This window comes from Stegodyphus dumicola, chromosome 3, assembly GCF_044657685.1.
Source record: "Stegodyphus dumicola isolate Sdum_Otavi_A_Nest chromosome 3, ASM4465768v1".
NCBI classification, from domain to species: domain Eukaryota; kingdom Metazoa; phylum Arthropoda; class Arachnida; order Araneae; family Eresidae; genus Stegodyphus; species Stegodyphus dumicola.
In genome coordinates this window covers 109,204,523-109,227,399 of record NC_140770.1, presented here as the reverse complement: position 1 = coordinate 109,227,399, position 22,877 = coordinate 109,204,523, and the positions used below count along the sequence as shown (strand labels likewise).

The following is a 22,877-nucleotide window of genomic DNA, read 5'->3' as shown; positions in this document are numbered from 1 at the left end:
TTTAAACTTCGAACAAAGATCAGATCCCATAAATTTACTAAATTTACGAATGTTAAGAGAAAAATTTAAACAGGATGTTCAGGTACTTAATTTTTGAATTTAATAGTTTAAAATATTTTGTTTCTTTGTGGACTACCTACTTTTCTTTTGCGTACCACCGATTGAAAATCGCTGGATTAAACTATCGTGATTATTATGCACATTATATAAGAATAAAATGAATATTAAAATTCAGCATATATCATACACATCTAATTCATATGGCAAGAAAATCATACATAATTCCCATATTTCATATGCAAAGAATTAAAACTAATTATAAGGACAAAAGAAAAGAATTTTTAAAGCCATATTAATACAACATTAATTCTACTGTTTTATGCATAACCAGCAAGAAGTTTTATCTTTGTGAATATAAATTCCAGAAAATTTTCGCATATAGGAATTTGAAGACAGAATGCATCCATTTAACATTAAAGAATGACTTGAAAAATTAAAATAAATAAATAAATAAATAAATAAATAATGAAAACAATCACAGTAGTATTATTTTAATTTTTAAGTGAACCAACCAACATGTTTATAAAAAACTGATAATTTAACATTTTAAAGTGTTCCAATTTTAGAGCTCAAGGTTGCAATTTAAAAATATTATATTAATAAACAGCAGAACTTGTACATACTGGAAACATATAATTAGTAGTTTAAAAACTAATTAATCTTACTTGGTGATCATCTTTCAGATATGCACCTTGCAAGTTACTTTGAACATATGTTTTGATGGCAGGCATGGCTTGTGGATCATTCTGCATTTCCCTTTTCATCTTAATAATAAGTGTATAACCTTTACCATACTTTGATTTCAACTGCTGAATAGAGCCTAAGCACTGAAAGCGGCCATTCACCATGATTGCAAGCCTACTACACAGTGCTTCACATTCCTCCATGCTGCAAAGTAATCAAAATGAATTAATATAAAATAACCAAGTAATATGATCTACTTCATAAATATACTGTTAAAAACACTCCTCATAGATTTAAAATATGTATTATAGAAAATGAAAATATTTGAAAGGGCCCGCCAGCGGCCGAGCGGTAAAAAAATCGTTGAACACTGGTAGTTCAGTCCGAGGTTCGAATCCCGCGAACGGGCTGGCTGCATGGGCATTTTCGTAGTTTTCCCCATGTGTAACGTGTATACGAGTTAGTTTCCCTTAGAAAGTCCTCCACGAAGGCATCCCTTCCCTTAGGCAGATAGCCCTAGTGTGCTTTGCCATATTCTCAATACACTAACACCAACAATATTTGAAAGGAAAAATACTAATTTTTAAATTAGTTATATTATTTCCACATAAAATCAGTAACTTTTTGGAAATAATAAAATTTATCTGATTGTATTGTTTTGTATTTTCCCCCTTAGAAACTTAATACTACATGTATGTCTTAAACAAGCTCAAAATATAGAAAACAAAAACTTCATAAAAACTAAACAAATTTTAGCAAAATTTTGCTGGTTTTTGAAGGCGGTACAAATACTTCAGTGCTATGTTTACTATCCATGTCTATCTTTTCCATATAATATTTGTGATACCGTCATACTCTAACATTAATAGTAATTTAAAGAATACACTTTATCAAAACAAAGCTGTCATACAGTTCATCATAAATCACTCATCAGCTGAGCAAAATTGCTAACTTATGCTTATGGGATGGGGGTGGGAAGTTAAGCAAACACAAATAATAAAAAATTCAAGATTACAGATTAAAACATCAGATTACAGATTTACAGAAAAAAATTAACAGTGTAATTTTTCGGCACACTATAATTTAATAGTAATTCTCTAGTAGTTAACAGCATTAAATACTACACTGAAATAATAAGCAATTCTGAAACTAATCAGTTATAAAACTAAAAACAAGTATCAAATTAAAAATCCTTTGTATATCTCAAATTTATGAAAGAATGCAAAAGTGCATCAGCCAGGTCCTTCTCCAATAAGTTAATTTTGTTATTTATTTTCACAAAATTTCATTATAAAGTTTATTTTTCTTTATACATTCAACTATATTCTCATATCATTTACCTCCACGTGATTAAAAAACTTAACTATTTTAAAATGATAAATATATACAAGGTAAAAAGTTTTTAAATAATGAATTAACTTTAAATAGTATCTAATAATAATATCTTTAAATAGTATCTAATAATAATATCTGATAAATAATATCTTTAAATAGTATCTGATAATTTCGCAGATGACTTGAGGATTTGAAGATAGTGCAGATACATAAAATGACACAATGGAGAAGAAAAAACTTGCAGGCACTGTTGTAGATAACAGGATACAATTTTATTTTTTGATAATTAATTCTGACGACCCACATCCTCATTTACACATCACTATGGGTGAAACAAGCACACCACAATTTTTTATAGTTCATTTATAGTTTATAGCAGAGAGTATTTATAGAGTTGGTTTTATTGTTTAAAATTTAGACTATGATTGGACAGCTTTCTGCATTGCAGGATTAATAACACAACATAATGCAGATTAGTTTTCCAGATGATGCATTGTAAATTCCAGCCAAATTAAAATAAAGAATTAAAAGGACTATTGCTAGATTAAAGTTAGTAGTTTTCTTTCACATTTTACATCTCATGCATACGGAAATACAACCACTAATTCTTATAGCACTTTTATTATTTGTATCTTTTAATAGAAAAGTAATACCTTAATCAGTTTTTTGTACAACAGCTAACAAGAATGATAAAAGAAATAAAATTTATCATTATTGTCAGCTTTCTTTAAAAAGCAAGCATTATAATTTCATACATATATAACAAATTCCACATAGCTTTCTTTTTACATATATAAGTCACAAGTAATACATTTTTTTTACACACCTAACATTTACTAATAATGACTTTTCCAATATCAAGAAAATCAATAATATAATATCAAGAAATCAAAATGGTAAATACTGTAAACTGCAAATGTGTTACTGGAAATTTACTGGAGAACATAATACAATCAATTATACATGATTTCAAAAATTAACATGAGTATTTTACTTTTTCTCCCCAGACATAAATAAGAAAAAAGATTGCAGTTCTTAAGCTATTTCTCAAACTATTTGAAAATTCAAAACATTCAGCAATGAAAAACATGTAAAAGAATAGCCACAAACTTATTTCATATTCCTTAACATACACTAGATGAGAACAGTGAAGCTTGATGATCACTAGATAATTGGATGTTTAAAGACATGATTAGTCTGTCCTGTTATCATGCTGATTAAACAACCCATTTAAGATAAGGGGGAGGAAGAAGAAGAAGAAAAGAAAATGGGTAATATTCGGTAATCCCTAGAAAAGATAGCCAATTTTAAATACTACAAATCACATTTTTGATTTAAAAAAAATAACAGAATATTTAGCCAAGCCATATAAAAATCATATGAAAGTTCAGGAGTAAGTGATAGCAGAAGAAATATGCTGCAAAAAATAAAATTGTAAAACTTTTTTAACATATTTAACCTTTTTAACATTTATTTAACCTTTTTAACACTGTAACAATCCAAGCACAAGCATCAATCTCATTCAGAAATATAGTATTATCATCAAAATTAAGTTATTGGGATGTCAGTTTTAAGTACCCTTCACACAATATATGAAAAAACACCATTTAAAACTTCAAAACTATATAAAATTTAGTCTTAAATATACTTAAAAATTCTTCTGTTTATTTTGTATTGTGTTTCATACTTCTGTAAGCTCCATGTGATACTATGTGGTACATGGGGAACTTGTTGTGTTTCTTTTAATATATATATATATATATATATGTAAGATAAAAAATATGAAAGCAAACTTCTAAACTTAATTCACTATAACTTCCATTATTTTCCATTTCATTTTAGAACTTCCTCTATCTGTCCTAAAAATAGCGCTTAAGTCTAAACTGCGTCATTCAAATTAATCATGCGATCTTACTTAACCCATAATGCAGATCCCTCTCGACCAATCACCGAATTGTAAACCAAAACTTTTCTCTTCGCGTCTTCCATCTTTCATAACGACGCTCTTCAGCTTTTGCTCGCTACTGTGCTAAGATGTGATTTCGCTGGCTTGCTTTCTATCCCAACAATATCAAAAATGTAAATCTTCTGTGGAAGGCACGACTAGAGTGCCAAGTGATTGTGGCCACAAATATCAATTGGAAATAAAAATGGAATTAAAACTGCCTCGACTGCCAAGTTCTTTAGATGTTACCAAGTTTGATTACTAGCATACTACGCAATCAAAATCTTCTTCAATATGGGTATAATCACGCATCTACAGTGTTCCGTTTTTTCCCTTGCTTTTATTATGACGTATATATATATATACATATATATACTTAAAGTAGTTTTAAAACAGCTTTGTGAATTTCTAAAATATACTGCTATATTAGACTTCTAAATCTCAATTTTAGTTTTGCTTCAGCTGTCAATATTTTATCTATGCAAATGTGGAAAAAATAAATTATCAGCTATTCTTCTTATTGATTTATAAGTTCCAACAAAAATAAAAACTCATGCTGATTTTTATAAGATGTTAGTTTGAAACTTTATCTTCGCAATTAAATATACAAGTAAACACAGTCTTTGTAATTTTTTGTAAATGTATAAGATTATGCAAAGGAGCATTATGGGTGCATTTTATTCATGACAAATATGAAAAGAGAATGTTGTTAAACAAATGTGAAGTCAAACTAATAAAACAAAATATTAAACAAATGTGTCAAATGTGAAGTGTTATTAAGGTATTTCATTACAAAAAGTGTTTAATATTACTACAACAACCTGATAAATTGTTCATATTGAAGCGTACAGGATAGCAGGTGGTTGTAGCATTTCTGATATGGGAATAACAGTGTGAAATACAGCCAAGGTCAGGTCACTCTTTGACCAAAATTAGCAATATTGTAGTAGAATACTACTCGATAAAATCCTACGACAGGCACCCAGATGATGACAATAGAATGTGCTCACTGTCTACGATTGTTTATCATCTTCATGGCCTGTATTTTAAATCTACACATCCTCAAATAGGAGAAATAGGAGCCCTTGAGCTGATAATAAAATGGGCTTGAAAACAAGTCCTATTACACAAATAACTGTTGCAAAATCTAAATGAAATGCAGAGTTAACTCAAGATTTAAAAGACTGAAACTGGCAACAGCAATAACGTATTTGAAGTTAACAGTTCCAGCCAGGCCAGAAGACACAAAAAGTAGTTCATAGAAGCCAGACTGAGAAGGGAAAAAGGTAAAAAAGGTACAATATTCTGCATCTGACGAAATGCAGCCTGCACAATGCAATGGAATCATAAGCTTGATGGTTGGGTTACAAATGGACAGATCTAAATGGCATCTCCATGCTATATTGTTGTAAAAATATCTAGCACTGATTAACTAAAAGATAGCTATCCTCCAAGTTGATAACATATCTTGCCATGCTAAAAAAAAAAAAAAAAAAAAAATTAAATAACTGTAAGGAACAGAGATATCACCACATTTCTTTTATAGCCAGGACCCATTTCAGATATCATTCTTACTGATAGAAAGCCCTTCTTCCTAAAGACAAGTGATACAATAACACAGATGATGTAAAAAGTATATAGTCTGAGTTCTTTTGTGCTCCAAACTAGCAAAGTGGTCACAGGAGTAAGATCCAAGCTCAAGGGAAGAATACAAATGGTTCATATGTTAAAGAATAATATCAGTGCATAATGTACATATGCACACTCAAAACTCAGTATTTCAAATGGCATAAATGTTTGATTCACAATATTAAAAGTTATAAAACAGTTAATATGGCATTTTGAAAATTCTGACAAACTAATATTTTACAATTTCTTCAAAACATAGTATCAAAAATATAATTTCACAAAATCAAACTTATATTAACCTGTGAGTTGTAAGAATGACTGCCGCACCAGTTCTGTTTCTTGCTTGAGCTAAAATTTTCCAAATTTTCCTTCGAGAAACAGGATCAACACCTGAAGTTGGTTCATCCAGAAAAATTAAAGGGGGAGCTCCTATGAGAGCAATTCCAATTGATAGCTTCCTTTTACTACCTCCACTATATTTATAAGGGGGAAAAAATACTAATATTCTATAATACTTATAACAGTAATTGGATAAAATGTTAAATCAAAAATAAAATAAATAAAATACAAACCTATAAAATTGAGACTGTTTATCAGCATGTTGAGTAAGGTCTGTCATTTTTATTAATTTATCTACCATATTTACCATACGTTGTCCAGATAAACCTCTCAGCCGAGCAAAAAGACAAAGCATTTCTCGTCCAGTTAAACGATCAATAAGGGCATCAAACTGAGGACAATATCCAATATATGACTGAAACTGCAGAAAAATTAAATATATATTTTAAAATACAGAAGCAATATCGCAAATAAAAACAAGAATATAATGAACTCTCATGTGGCAACTATTTTTTCTTTCTCAGGTCACTTCTGAAAGTGATCCATATATCTGAGTCTATAAATAAACACTGGTGATGAACATTACCCGAAATTGAATACTGGAGTCATTTGAAACTGCAGATAATTTTGTTTTAGAAAGAATTCACTATATTCATTTTATAATTAAATTTTTAAGCAAATAAAAATTATTTAAAAATTTCAGATTTTTTAAAATAAACAATTTCTTTAACTACCTCATGTAAAAATTATATTCATTAATCATTTCAATAAGTTTTTCTAATATATTTTCTTATTAAGATTACAATTATTAGACACAATCTTACACTTTCACATTCCCTTTTATACTAACATAAATAAAAGGAAAACAAATTACAAGGCTTAGCCATCCCTCCACAACTATTTACAATCATTAATTACTTAGACCAAGTTCTCAACTTAAATCTCAATTTAAATTACATATAGCCTAGAAACCAGAGAATTAACTAAGAGCTGTAGTGGTAACCACAATCTACAATTATATGAGATAATTAGAAAGTTCTACAATTTGTAAGTTCACAGATGCATGATCAAGCTTAAAAAAAAATAATAATAACTGGCAGTAAATGCCTACAAAAAAGAAAGAAGCTCTCTATATAGTGGAAATTTATCAGGCTTCACTATATGGAGGGCTTCTTTTTCTAATCATAATTTTTAAATTAACATAAAAAGATTAATTCAAATTCACTTATTAGTAAATTAACAAATTTAAATCAGAACAAATTAGTCTGAATATGAGTTCACAGTATAGTGGTTGCAAAACACTATGAACTCCAGTTATACAGGTAATATTAAAGAGGAATTATTGTTTAGTCAAAACAGTACATATATCTAAAACATTAAATTTTTTTCACACTAAATTAATTAGCACTTTTTTTGGGGGGGAAAGGAGGCATGCATCAAATATGAAATAATTAATATACCAAATTAATTAAACTGTACCTGGTTAATGAAAATTAAAATAAAAGTCTTTCAAAATTATTTTATATACTAATGCACAAAGCTATCTAAATTAAGATGCATTAAATACTTCTTCAGCTGAAAATATGCAAACAAAAGAATTAAATTTGTAAATTCAAATCCATATTTTTGTAATGATATAACTGGATGTAATTGCATTTAAAAAGCTGTTTCAACATAACAGGATTTTGTATTGAGGCAGAAAATAATACATAATTAAGTTTGATGAAGAGATATGTGCACTGATAGTTAATACACTAACAAGCGGAAAAATTCATTAAAATGGATAACAAACATATTGTTATATGTTCATGGCAGAAAACATATTACCCTTAATGCTTTACTACAGCTTTAATGCTTTACTCACTCATTCATCATCAATCAGGAAAAACATATATGGAAACAAAGCTTCAGTTTTTAAAACTGGTTTATAATAATTTCTATCTGGGGAAAAAATATTCAACCATAAAAAAAAAAAAAGGACGATACACAAAAATGTTAAATTGGACAGCACATGGAACAGGAGATGTAATTCAACAAGCAGCAGATAATACAGAAATCCGCTACCCCCCCCCCACCAGCGAAAGACGAAAAAAAATTGCTTCAAATTAAAATTTTATATAAAAACATTTTTATTAACACGCTAGAAATAACTAATTAATTTTACAAAATGCATAACTTTGGACTTCATTTGCATATCTCATTTTCTTTGCCGATAATACTTTTTTTTTTTTTTTTTTTTTAACATAAATTTAAGCCTTGCAATCTCCTTTTCTTAGGGGCAAGGAGAATTCTTATAGTAACATCTTTAAGGTGAAAATATTTTCCATTCATGTGCTATATAAACAGTATTATTAATAAAAAGGGAAAGAGACATATTGTGAAGACTGAGACAGTTTTTCCCATTCTGGTATCACAGCTGAGTCTTCCTCACTTTAGTACAGTCAAAAGTAGTTAATTCGGACACCCATAATCCGGACCTCAAAGCTACAAACTTTCTACGCATGCGTCCCTTTGACGCATGCAAGTAAAACCTTTACGGCTGCGAATATGCGTGTGCGCATGCACAAAATACGTTTACGCTTGCGCGTTTAATGTATAACGGATGGTATAAGCTAAGCTAAAATTATCTAATTCAGTTAATGTTGCAGGCTGCATTGTTCTTTAATCTTCGAATTGGATCCGGCTTATTATTTTTTGCAGACTGTTAGAGCAATTTTATAAAAGTAAGCCTGAACTTTCGATTATGTCAAATAGAATTTCCGATATATATTTACTAATATGTAAAGGATCTACTAAAGCGAAAGTATGTTTAGACGTCCATTAAAAAAAAGTGGAATTGCTGCAAAAAATGACCTAACCATTCCAAAATCTGTTTATCAATTTCACGCTGCTCTGCGGCGGGGTATGGGGGGGGAACGGCGCACAATAAATTGGAAGTTGATCTGTCAGCACTATCCTTATCTTCAGTGCAGATGTTTTCATTTTATTTGGCTTATAATTCCTTACTAAATGTAGTATTTCATCTCGATGTATTCCGTCTTTGATATGATTTAAATCAAAATCCTTGTCATTATAATTTTCTTCCGATAGTGAAGAAAGTGACACAGAAGTTATTGAAAACGAAAAAATTTCGATTGACAAATTAGTCGGTATTCTCGACATAGCAATTTATAGGACTTGAACAGCGGAACTCTGTAACTGAACAAGAAATTATGTCTGTTTATAGAATTAAAGAGAAAGTATTATCACAGAAAACGAAGCAAACAACTTACATTGAAAGAAATGTTTAATAAAGTAAACAAATAAATATTAAGCTTTTTTTTTTTTTTTCTTTTTTGTAAATTTTGATACCCTTTAGATCATAATTGTTGTTTATTTCATAAATTACGGTTTCATATTTTTAATTTTATAATTTCTGCATGCCATCTTACCAGATTTAAACTGATGATATACAATCTGGAAAAATCGATAATCCGGAATCGCCGAAGTCCCGACGAGTCCGGATTAACGACTTTTGACTGTATCTCTAAACATGCAGTATTTTTCTTTTGAGTAAACAATTCAGCACATTCCTATTTTAACTTATTTGTATTATTTTATTTTACAGGCCAAGGCTATAAGTAATAAGAGAATCCTTTCTCCAATGCAGAATATTTTTGATTTCAGAAACTTTATTTGCACTTCACATAACCTCTTTAAACTAACTTCAAAATGAAAAAAAAAAAAAAAAAAAAAGAGCAAATATATCTGAAGATGATCTGAGTCTGCCTTATCTACGTTTTCACATAAATATACACATACATACATTGTAAGAATTATTTTGATCCAAAAATTTAAACATAATTAAAATTCAGAAAATAAAATTTAAAGTTCACAAGATTTGGGGAAAACTCAGTTTTAAAAATACCTACACTTCTACACAGACATGCATATAATCAACTAATTTCATATCTCCTGTAAGAATTATTTTGATACAAAAGTTAAAATATAATTAAAATTAAGAATATAAAATTTTTAATTATGCATTTATATTAGAAAATACTGTCTGTAATGGCAAAAAACTATAAGGTTTTCTGATGACACCCATGAGGTAGCGCATTTTTTCTTTAGATTTAGGATATGCGGAAAGAAAGTGAGCTTTCTGTCAAAGATAACTCCTAAGAAATTTGCTTCTGGCTCAACGCAGATAAAAGAGCCGTCAAGATGCAGCTCTGGATCAGGATGTAGATTTCTTTTGCGACATAAGTGCATGCAGACCGTCTTCTGGCTAGAAAATTTAAAACCATTGTTGTTGGACCACTTTATGATTCTATTTAGAGCAATTTGTAGTTGTCTCTCATTGTATCACATATCTTCACCTTGACAACAGAACATCAGATCATCAACATACAGGGAACCATGCACTGTGGGAGGAAGTTCTCTTAAAATGGAATTAATTTTCAGGCTGAAAAGAGTGACACTGAGCACTGAACCTTGTGGTACACCTTCTTGTTGTACATATACTTGAAAAAGCAACGAACCAATCTTGACTTGGAAAGTGCGGTCCTTCAAAAAGTTTTGAATAAAGATGGGTAGATTACCTCACAATCTGGCTGTAAAGGTCATGAAGAGTTCCATGCTGCCAAGTTCTATTGTATGCCTTTTCCATGTCAAAGAAGATTGAAACCATATGATTTCTTTTCACAAATGCATTGCGTACTGCGGTTTCTAAAAAACAGGACATTATCAAGTGAAGATTTTCCCTTACGGAAACCACTTTGGTAAGGCGATAGGCAATGATTAGTCTCCAGATAGTAGGTGAGACGGTGATTTACCATTTTTTCCATAATCTTGCAAAGGCAGCTAGTGAGCGCGATGGGGCGATAATTTAAAGAATTTTTCGGGTCCTTGCCGGATTTTACTATAGGGATAACAAAGGCCCTGCACCAGGCAGTAGAAAAAATTTGTTCCTTCCATATCTTATTATACAGAGCAAGAAGGACCACTAGAGATTCATAGAGCAGGTGCTTTATCATCAGATAACTTATGCCATCAGGACCAGGGCAAATCCTATAAGTGCAAGATATTACATTTCTTAATTCAAACATGGTGAGATCTTTATTATAAGATTTTGCATTAGGATGGGAAAAGTCAATTTGAATCCTTTCCAAGCGCATCTTTGCGGGCAGAAACTCTTTTGAGTAATTGCTACTGCCAGATACAGCAGCAAATGTATCACCTAAAGCATTGGCTATTTCTTCTCTAGTGCTAATCAACTTTCCATCTTTTTCTAGAACAGAAAAGGAATAATCATTATATAGTCCAGAGGCTTTGCGGACTCTTTCCCAAACCTGTTTGCTAGACATTGAGGAGGTAATAGTGGACACGTAGGCTGCTTATGATTTTCTCTGACTTTGCCGCCTCACTTTTCTTACATTCGCCTTAGCTTTTTTAAAGGCAAGAAGATTTTCCAGCGTTGGGTATAGGCAAAAGATACGCCAAGCTTTCTTTTGCTCTCTCGAAGTTTTATGACAATCATTGTTCCACCAGGGTTTAGGGAACTTTGTTGAGGACTTCAGAATACAGAGTCCAGCTGCTTGTACAATAGTATCAGAGATCACTTTTACTGCAGTATTAATGTCCAGATCGTTGACCATTTCTTCAGTCGTTCATACATTTCAATAAAATTTCAAATGTAAAACTTTAATAAATATGAATTTTCTTTTAAATTTTTATTTCATTCACAATCATTTTAAAATTGTACTTGTGTGCAATTTAATTGTGTATTAGTGTAACCACCTTTGCACAATTAAGTGATTTGGCTCAATAAAGATTACTTTAAAAATGTAACACATTTACACTCTTCTTCAAGCTTTTCTATAATTTTTTTGTGCTATTCTCCTGAAATGCACAGCAATCTGTTTTCGGTTATAAAAACATCACACAATTACAGAAACTTGGCCTTGTACATTCCTCCGCAACAGCGGCTATCAAGGAAACCCATTTCCACATCATTTCTCTTAAAAACTTTTCAGGAAAATTCTGTATTCTTGGAGAAACTAATCGCAGTTTCTTCTATTGCTGGAAAATTCCACAGCTCATATTTTAAAACTTTAAAGCAAAAAAATATCATGGTTGGTTTATAAAAACCATTGGAACTTGGGTTAGGGTTATTCAATTATGGCAAAGCACACGAGGGCTATCTGCCTTAAGGGAGGGATGCCTTCGTGGAGGACGTTCTAAGAGAAACTGGCTCAATACACGTTACACATAGAGAAAACCACGAAACCCCCATGCATCCAGCCCATTCGCGGGATTCGAACCTCGGACCGAACTACCAGTGTTCAGCGTCTTTACCGCTCGCCCGCTGGTGGGCTCCATTGGAAATTGGAATACAACAAAAGAAGGGACATATGAATATATATCACCATTGTTTGACTAAAGCACTCTTATGAGCATAGTTGACAGAAGAATGGTTATGCACATGGTTGCCAGAGTTTGATACATTCTGAAAATTTGGTGACTTCTTCTAAGGTGATTGTGATAATACACGAGTACCTAAAATTCTTGCCCACCAGCAACCAAGTGGTAAGACCACTGATCACAGGTCTTTTAACTAGTTTAAATTACAGAAAATGGGTTGGCTGTATGTGAGGTTTCCCCTCCCACACACACACACTCGTCATGTGAAAACATGAGCCAATTTTCCTTAAAAGTATCTCTCCCCTTAGAAAATTGCCCTTGTGTGCTATGCAAATAATTTAATCTAATCTAAAAATTATGGTGTGTATTGTGATAATACATGAGTACCTAAAATTCTTGCCCACCAGCAACCAAGTGGTAAGACCACTGATCACAGGTCTTTTAACTAGTTTAAATTACAGATAATGGGTTGGCTGTATGTGAGGGTTCCTCTCACACACACACATACACGTCATGTGAAAACATGAGCCAATTTTCCTTAAAAGTATCTCTCCCCTTAGACAAATAGCCCTCGTGTGCTACGCAAATAATTTAATCTAATCTAAAAATTATGGTGTGTATTGTGAATACGGCAAAGCACACTAGGGCTATCTGAATAAGGAGAGGGATGCCTTCGTGGAGGACTTTCTAAGGAAAACTGGCTCATATACATGTAACACATGGGGAAAACCAAGAAAACGCCCAGGCAGCCAGCCCATTCGCGGGATTCGAACCTCGGACCGAACTACCAGTGTTCAGTGATTTTACCGCTTGCCCGGTGGTGGGCCTCTAAAAATTATGAACCAGTAACTTATTCATACTTTCTCAAAGTTGTCTTAGCTACGATTTAATGTTTAGTTTTTACATTATTACCCATTTTCTGTCTATGTAGCATTCAGCTTCTAGTGAAGAAAAAAATCTGATATCGACACCACATGAGCTATTAAATTACACACATTTTTTCCTGCACTTCATTTAAACTTATTTCCTCAAATTTCATTAGTATATTTCTCATTCAATCTATCAAGTTCTCAGTTTGCTGCAAGGCAAAAATATATGGCAGAAATCTACACTGCAGTCAGTGGCAATGTTCGTCTTTGCTGCACAATATGCATATGTGCTTAGCAAAGCGAGAGTATAAAAACTTGAACTTTATTGCCGACTACTTACTTCTCACCTGATTTTGAATGTTCATTATCAATGTCTGGCATCAGTTCATGCATGTTAATGTTAAATGTTTACCTTCTTGCAAGATATGCTTTTCTACTTTTTAAATATTAATAAAGTTGGTTCTAACTGTTAGCTGAAGTCTGTGCCTTTCTACTGACCTTCTAATGGAGACTAATAGTGATAAACCATCGCCATAAATACATTAACACTCAAAACATTTTCATCAAAAATTGCAAAATACAGAAAAACCTAACATACAAAATACAGTTAGAAACAATTCTTGCAATTAAAATTAGAGTTTCTATGATTTGGTCAACAAAGTAGAAAGACAAAGTCTTCAATGAACAAAAATTTAATGTTAACTTTTGGTCCCACTTTGCAAAAAGTCACTTAAATTGGTGCACCAACTTAATTCCCTATACTACTGAAAGTTTCAAATGTAAAAAAAATAGCCACCTTGTTAGGCCTAGCACAACTTACACGTTTAAATTGTTGATAATTCCACAACTATTGCAAGCAGATTAACTATTTAAAAAACTTAAACAAAACATAAGAACAATATAACTCAATCACCTTTTAGAGCAAGAAAGCACAATTTGCGAACACATAAGAATAAAAAAACAAGAGCATACAGAGCCAGGTAGGAGACATATGTTTGGTGCGCCGATTTAAACAAAATAGGCAGGTGCACAACTAGATGTTATAGCAGTCTCATATACAAAATTTCAACGTTTCACAACTACTAATTGAGTTCTACATACATACAGATGTCATGAAATGTTCTTTTAGAATCAATCTATTTTGAAATCCATTTGGAAAAAAAAAAAAAAAAAGAGTCCTGTGCTTTGTCTATACGTACAGATGACAAGCAAAGAAATCATTTAACCTTTAACTGCTGTAAGCGGTTTGAGAGACCACTGAGGATATTCTAACCGTTGTTTCCACCCCTAAAAATGGAGAATGGTCCATGTCCTTCCTCCTATCTTCCCAAACCCCTCACATATCCAGTTTCACACTTCTAACTTTATTATGGTTTCAGTTACCATGTTTTTTACTTTTTAAGTTGTCTGGGAGACTGCTCACAGCAGATGCGTACCAGTTTTAGTGGATGATACATGTAATTTATTGGATGCTTGTTTTTCATAAAATTGATAAATATGGCTTCAAAATGTTATAAGAAAGCGTCCCGTATATCTCACTCAAAAAGAAATTCAATATCTTGTCAACAATATTTTTGATGTAGAATACTCTGATTCTGAAGAATCATGTAGTATTCACATCGAAAGCAAAAGTGAATCTGAGCTTTCTGCAGATGAATATCATAATTTTTCTAATGACTGTGAACAAAATGATAATTTTTATGGGAAAAAACACTTCAAATGGTGAGAAAAAGAACCAAATCAGGCAGTACAAACACTAAAGGATAACATACTAATAATTCAGCTCCTTAGTCTGATACACCCTGAAACTGAAAACAAAACCATTTATGCTTTTATTAGCTAATCAATTTATTAAACCGCATCTGAAAGTTGGGATAACTTCCGCTTTTTTGCCAAGGGAACTAAAGATAACAGTTAGAAGAATCCTTGGACAGAAGGAAATTAAGAGAATTGATTTATCAAATCAAGAAGAAAAATTAAAAGAAAGAAACACATGTAGTCTGTGCCCACCTTGTAAGAAGAGAGAAATAGTATGCAAATGCTTGGAATGCAAGGAACCAGTGTGTCTTCAGTGCTTCTCAAAAAATGTATTTTGACTATGTGTGATCTTATGATTCATCCTTGTAAACAAAGACATACTTATCTATTATTTATTAAAAATTAAATTCATTGTTATAGAATTATGGTTTAATTGACAGTAATATTTAATAAAGTCACATATTTTCATACATGTTTAATAAAATCTTTGTGTTATTTAAATGCTTTGTTCCTTAAAACGAAGAAAATAGTCATTCTTTATAAGAATTAAACTGTGTAAAATTAAATGATTTATATTTAAAATATATTGATTTAAATTAATTAAAATTCCATAAATGTGCATAAAGTATCTATAATATTCCTTAAAAAGGCATAAAAGTATGCATTTTTATGTCTTTCTTTAAAAGGTCTGTGAGACTGCTCACAGTAATTATGCCTAAAAAATTGTCCCAGCAGTTAAATGGATTCGAGTGCTGTAAAAATGGATATTTTCATTGAAACATGATATCCAAAATTTTTTGCAATTACAATACTTCCTCTACTTCATTCAAGGATGTAAACATAGACTATGGCAATAATAGAGTAACAGACTCTTTGTTTTTTGACAGATTCATTTTTAAAAAATTAAATAAAATTTCATTTCACTTTCTAGTTGAATTTATGTATCCCCTAATGCATGCTCTAAAACAGAACTGAAAAAAAATTTAGACTAACTTGGAATTAAATCCACAACACATTCCTAAATAAAATGTATTGAAGGACCATAAAAACAATTACTAAAAGAACTTTTTTGGTACTCATGTATTAACTGGAACCTGCTATTACCAACAACAACCTATTGGTGTTTTCTGGTGATGAAAAATATTTTTAACATCAGCAAATTAAAAGTTTTTTTTTTTCCCCCTTCTGGTAAGTATCATTTGGAATTGCATTCCAAATCATATCAGATAATAAATTTCCACAGCTTTTCTTTCATATGAACTCTGCTAAATAAAAGGTCATGTGACATCCCTCAAACCCAGCTCTTATTCTAAAATTTTGTTGGCTATTGTTGATATTACATTTCCAGCATATTTCCACCATCGCTGAAGAATCAAAATCAGAGGTGGCATTTTTGACGATGTAATTACAGGTACTAGTTAACACATTAAATGCGTTCTTTTTTCATTATAATTGAATATATCCTACCTTTCTTAAATCTTGCATCAATGAACAGTTCTTTATGAAAGCATTACCTTCAGTGGGAAGGCAATCACCTGTAAGCATTCTAAAAGTTGTTGTTTTGCCTGCCCCATTCACCCCGAGAAGTCCAAAACATTCTTCTTGATGAATTCCAAAAGTCAAATGATCAACAGCGTGGAAACTGTTAAACTTTTTACTTAAATTATGTACTATAAGAGCTTCATCAGCTGCATTATTAGAAGTCATGTTACGCACTCGCTCTTCCTCAGCAATAACTTCAGAATCTTCTGCGATGCTGCTACCAAGCACTTGGCCAATTAATGCTTTTTTACACTTTGGCAAATGGTTTTTAATACTGTGTAAGATTTTTTTTACCATAGTAGTTTCTAACAAGAGCAGAAGGGCAAAATATATGAATCCATCTATAAGCAACATCACAGCATCTCGGAGACAAGCACCCTTATCCCATGTAAGAAATGGAGTTTGTTTAAGGCATTCCTCTCCACAAAAATCTGTTTAAAAAGAGACAAAACACAATTTCACTATACTTTAAAATATATGAATCTAAGAATTAAAATTTTTAGCAAAATCTGCATAAAATCATACCTTTACAACACTTGTAAATTGGACTTCCCTCAGTGATAAATTTTGGATCACATGCAAAAGCTAGATCATTTTTTGGTATATTATCACAAAATGCATTATTATAGGCAATAGCAAACAAATTAGAAAAACCAGAAGATACACAATAGTTTGGGAAAATGCGAAATGCCCAAACTGAAGCATCAAGAGCAGTACTATTCATCTTCATTGCAGTGAACTGGGCCTGCACAGTGCTCAATGCACTAGCTATAGCAACCCCTAAAAATAAACAGCCAATTAGTGATTAAATTCAGCAGTGTCAATTAGCGAAATATTCATACAGAACTTAGATATTTATTCAAAATTTCTAACAGTTAAAAATTATTACTAACAAACAAATATTTTTAAGAATCCCTTTACAAAAAAGTTCTGAAATTTAAAAAGCATCTAATTAAAAATACAGGAGAATACTTACCAGCTAAAACAGAAATTGTCACAAGAACTGAAAAGCCAGTACTGCCTTTTTTGAAAGGAAATGAAAACAAATAACTAAAAGGTATTGATGCCCATCCATACATTGTGAACATAAAAATTGCTGTACCTGTAAAATATACATCACTCATATAAGTAAAAACTGCATGCATTATCAGAACAATATATATATACATATAATCCTTTTATTTTAGCTTATTATAACAATAAAATGATAATACATTACTGTCAAAATGAAAAAGAAATTTGTCAAAGACTCAAGAACATATTTCTTTAATGCATTTTAATAACAACATATGATGAATGAAACCCAGCAATGACGGCATAAATTATATTAATTGAAAAGCTGCACGGAAATAAATAAGTTCTTGAATGTTAAACAACTTTGCCTTTTACTTTATAGCAGCAATTTATTTTACTTTATGTTATTTACATTGCTTAGATCAAATTAAAGGTATTGTGGACTTATTAATGCTGCTATTTTTTTTTCCAGAAATTAATATAAAAAAGGATCAGTCATTAGAAAATATACACAAAATACTATTGCTAATATTCTTATAAAATTCTGTACAAAAAAATTATAATCAAATTAAAAGCTATACTGATACTAAGCAGCATGATATTATCAGTCAAAAACTTTCTTTCATTATTAAAATCAAATATATAGAAATTTTTAAATGAAGAAAAATGTATCTAGCCTGTTCAGCAAAAAATCTTTTTTTAATATGGTGTATAGTTATCTCTAATAGAAATGCAAACCTCACATTTTAATTTCATAGACTTTACCTAACCATTGATCAATTTTTGTAGAACGAACTGCATGCTACTCTTTCAAAAAAGTTCTTTTCACATCCTGGGGGAATATGTGGTATGCTAAATCAGTTTCAAGTCTATGAGTAAAAAATTTCCAGTATATTTGAGTGGCATCTTCTGTTTCCAGTGTTCTGATACCAAAGATCCTAAATGCAGACAAAAACTGTCATCCATCAGCAAAATCTTTGGCCCAACAGCACTCTAATGAGGCACCAAGACCTTGTCTACATATCTTGCAGAATCTCTATCAAAGACATACAGTTAAATAATGGCCCTTCTAAATCATAGGCAGTTTCATGAGAAATGGAGAAATGGGATTTTGCATCTGATGATAAATGGAATCTCATAAGAAATGGGATCTTGCATTAAGAAGGAAAGGCAAGCTGTGTGGTTCTCACTCCCTTCAGATTAAAACACATTCTAGAATCATAATTCCAGGTATATCTGAATTCATCACTAAGTACATAGTTCCATTCCTCTTGGCTCCACTTGAACATGACAATGATGCCTCTTTAAATGAGCCCCATTGGAATATGAAGTGGTTCTTTTCGCATAAAGTAACACCTTGTGAAGCTTTTATGCAGTGAAATGTACAATTTGAGTTCCTGTAACAGCCTTAAGATCTAAAACGAATTCTCTTATAGTGGAATCAAACAAATTCTCTTATAGTGGAATCTCAGTTTTTCTTACAGCCAAAAATGACAGAAAATAGTCTTCAGATGTAGTTGTTGCAGTTGACTGTCCTTGACCAGATTGTCTACTAACTGATTCCCCAAAAATATAATTAAAAAGTGGCTCCAACAGTTTCAAGAATATCTAAAAATTGAACGACTTCGGTCTACCATTGAATCTCCACTTTCGTCTTTCACTTAAAACATGCCTTTGAGTCATATCTAATGAACACTAATCATCACAGAAATCTCAGAAATCCCACACCACACTAATCTAAGAAATCACATAAACTTTAAACAACATTACATATTTGAATTTCAAATCGCCCATTTTCTATACATTGTCATTTCCCCAATTTACATATTTTGTGAGCTAAAGTATGCACTAATTTTGCATTCAGAAGTAAATAGTTAACATAAATAATTACACCACCAAGAACTGGTTAAAAATTTTAATCAATCAGCCTTTTGGGGGTATTATGCTTTAAATTTGATGCACAATGTATTATTTAAAAAATATAGATACTTTATTTACATATGTTAAATATTCAAAAATCATTATTCCTCCAGAAACTGATTTATAAAATGGAAGTCTTATGCAGGATAATGAGTACTGATGTTTAGGCAAGCATTAATACCTGTTTATGAAACATTAAACATTATTATAAGCAGCTTATGAACCAATGTATTCATTATTATTATCTACTTGAACTACTTTATGAATCTGAATACATTAACCAAATGATAATATTAAATAATGAGAAAAAATTTCTCTTTGAAACAGCAATATAATTTAGCTAATTTAATATAATACAACCACAAACATAAAAATAGGTACTTTTAAAGTATTTCAATTAGGGAAATATAAAAATTTGTTTATGATCTGCTCATAGTACCTTTAATGCAAAAAGTCATTAATAAACTGCTCATAATGTTTCTGGAAATTATTTGACTAATGCCGTATTCCTAATCTTAATACTTGGAGGACATCCCTCATTGAAAGATAACATGAGAATATACAATTAAAAATTAGATAAAAAATAAATAAAAATAAAAAAATCTGAAAGGTTTCAGATTTTAAATTATGTCTAAAGGGGTGTTTTTTTAATGTTTTGAGTGTTACCTTTATTTATTAAATATCATGTTCTTTGCACTAAAACCAAAAAATTCAGTTCAAAAGCAATGTCGCAAAATAATTTTAAAATGAGCATATCTTTAGAATTTTCGATACACAATGCAAAATGCAATAATTAAGAATATTTAAATATTTATCTTATTTATTACTATGAAGCTAAAGACATAAGTAAATACTACAGAAAATATACACCTACAGCATTCAAAAAGTAGCCAGGATTTTAAAAAAGTTCATTTTTAAAAGAAATTTAAAACAGTGTATCATTTATAATAAATATTACTCTTTTGTTATTTCAGATACAACTGAAATGCTTAGAGTTATACAGGACTCAAAAAAAGTGTTACGTAGCTAGCGGGAAAAGTCAGAATTATTTAGTGTAATGCAATTTCACAACGTAATGCCTTTTTAAACATATCAGTTATTTTTGAAAGCAATAATACTTCTAAAGACAGCATTAATACAATAGTCAGATTTCTAAAGTGATGAGAGCAGCTCATTAACACAGTTGAACTTTGGATCACAAACAATTCAGTTCATGAACTACTGGGGAAAAAAAAAATCCTTAGGTGATGAATTGTGCTTTCAGTTATGAATACTCAAGCTGGTAACATGACTTTCAAAGGTGTTTTGAGATATCCTATGCTAAATAATTAACATTCAAGGACTTTAGGAAACCTTTTAATATTTTCCATTCCTTAACATATCATAACTGCTATTCCTTCTAATTGCCTTGGGGAAACATCTAATAATACTGAATGGAAACACAGAGCTTCCACACATACACGAACATAGCTATGTTCAAGCTAAGAAGGGTTAACTTTACCCTTTATTCTCTGTGAATTAGAGATGCTTCTGCATTTCGGGATACAAAGACCAACCACTTGTGATCTTAACATAAGCAAATAAGAACTACTAGCTAACTAAAGAGCTAAACTCGAATACATAACACAAATGAATAACACTAAGGTTGGCCTTTAAGATTATTACGTATGTAGAACGCAAACTGCGGAAAACTACAATATGTCTTAGATATCAAGAGGACTAAACCTCTGGCCTTAAAAGCCGACAGCAACTGACTGAAAGCACACATGAAATAAAGTGGCAAGAAGGCTCACTCTCTCCCCATTTAACTCTGTTCTTGGCGAAAAGCCACAACTTAAATACTTAAGTGTTAGCAAGCATAATTTGCATAAACAGATTCATGTGTTTATTCTGGCCGGAAGTGGAAAATAAGAGAGGACAGTTAAGTTTTAAAATAAAATAAACATTAGTAAAACTTAAGGTCCTTATAAACTCTCAATAATAAAGCCTTACCAAATTATGGCTCGATAGGATTGCAGGCAGAGACTTTTTGACATTTGAAACTGTTTCTGTTATCTAAGATATTGTGTCTCTATGCAAATCATGGGCTAGGAAGTTAACAATGAAGTCATGAAAATGTTAGAAAAGTGCACTCAATAAGAAAGAGCAACTTAAGAAGCAGCAGCAACAACAGGCAGTTGTGGAAGAAATGTCTTCAAAAAGAACAGGAAGAATAAAAAATTATCCTAATTTTTTTATCCCTGATTTTTATGCAAAAAGGCTAGACGAGAAGTTTCCACGTAATGATATCATTCAGATAAAGTAAATAGCAAGCTGCAACACAAGCATCTTCTATAACAATGCCATGTCTGATTTTAGAAGTGTTTTAAAATGCAGACAACAAAAAATTACACAGTACAAATTCCGAGTGAAATAAAAGCCAACAGAGTCTCAGGCACATATAAACAAAGGAAATATTTTTTTAAAAGGCTTCTAAAGACAGTTACCTAATGTTTATATGAAACAGAATTTCACATTCAAGCAATAATTCTCTTTAGGAGTGCTTTGCATTGCATTGTGCTTAATGCTCTTAGTAGTTTGAAGTGTAACTACTGATTGTACTTTGTGATGCTGTGAACACTTGTACATGTATTTCTATGGAAAATTTCAGAACTCTGAAATGCTTCTTTTGTTAAAATACATTTTATCAACCTATCATCAGACCTGTGTACATTCAGTCTATTACAAATCCCTGCACACACAACAATATTTACTGAATTTCATTGGCTTCAGGAAGAAATTGATCCATTTTACATTAATTGCTGTAGGGAAAATGTTTCCATTTTCAAACATTTTGGTTTACGAATGCTTTCAGGAACTAATTAAATTCGTGAACCAAGATTTCACTCAAGTTAAAAAGAGCGCTATTAGTTGATAAAATTATATCAGATATGTGAACAAAATATTTCATCCACGAAAACAGATTACAATAACACTTCACTCACTTCCTTTTTAAAATAGGAAAATTTTGCTTAAAAGTATTACTTAAATCATGAACCTTTTATGATACAAAGGGATTAATCTGTACATTTGCTACCTCAGTTTCAGATGGGGAAGGGGGGGGAAGGCTCGCCATTTTTTATTTCTATAACATTTTAGGTCAGTGGAAACATTTAAATTAATGCTTATTTTTCTGGTATGGTTTCATTGCTGAGGTGCTGTATCAGACTGTGGTAGTTTAAAGGCTTACCTAAAGTAATTCTTTTCCTATATGTTCACTAACATTTTTTCCTTTAATGAATTAAAACTGTTATTCTATGGTATCATATGTATTAATTTTATTTTAACTGTATGAAAAAAATACATTAGTTTATTTGTCTAAAAGTAATAGGGAAAATTTT

The 22,877-nt window shown here is 31.1% G+C and overlaps 1 protein-coding gene across 2 annotated transcripts in view; it reads right to left on the bottom strand.

Moving 5' to 3' along the window:
• LOC118192633 (phospholipid-transporting ATPase ABCA3-like) overlaps positions 1–22,877 on the bottom strand; it is a 193,165-nt gene that overhangs the window by 7,245 nt on the left and 163,043 nt on the right. For both annotated transcript variants that reach the window (XM_085813161.1, XM_085813162.1), the window contains 6 exons: positions 17,540–17,665; positions 17,089–17,343; positions 16,489–16,994; positions 6,226–6,413; positions 5,953–6,126; positions 726–948 (listed from right to left, as the gene is read on the bottom strand). In XM_085813161.1, coding sequence (XP_085669287.1) covers positions 726–948; positions 5,953–6,126; positions 6,226–6,413; positions 16,489–16,994; positions 17,089–17,343; positions 17,540–17,665 — 1,472 coding nt within the window. The remainder of the gene's footprint in view (positions 1–725; positions 949–5,952; positions 6,127–6,225; positions 6,414–16,488; positions 16,995–17,088; positions 17,344–17,539; positions 17,666–22,877) is intronic.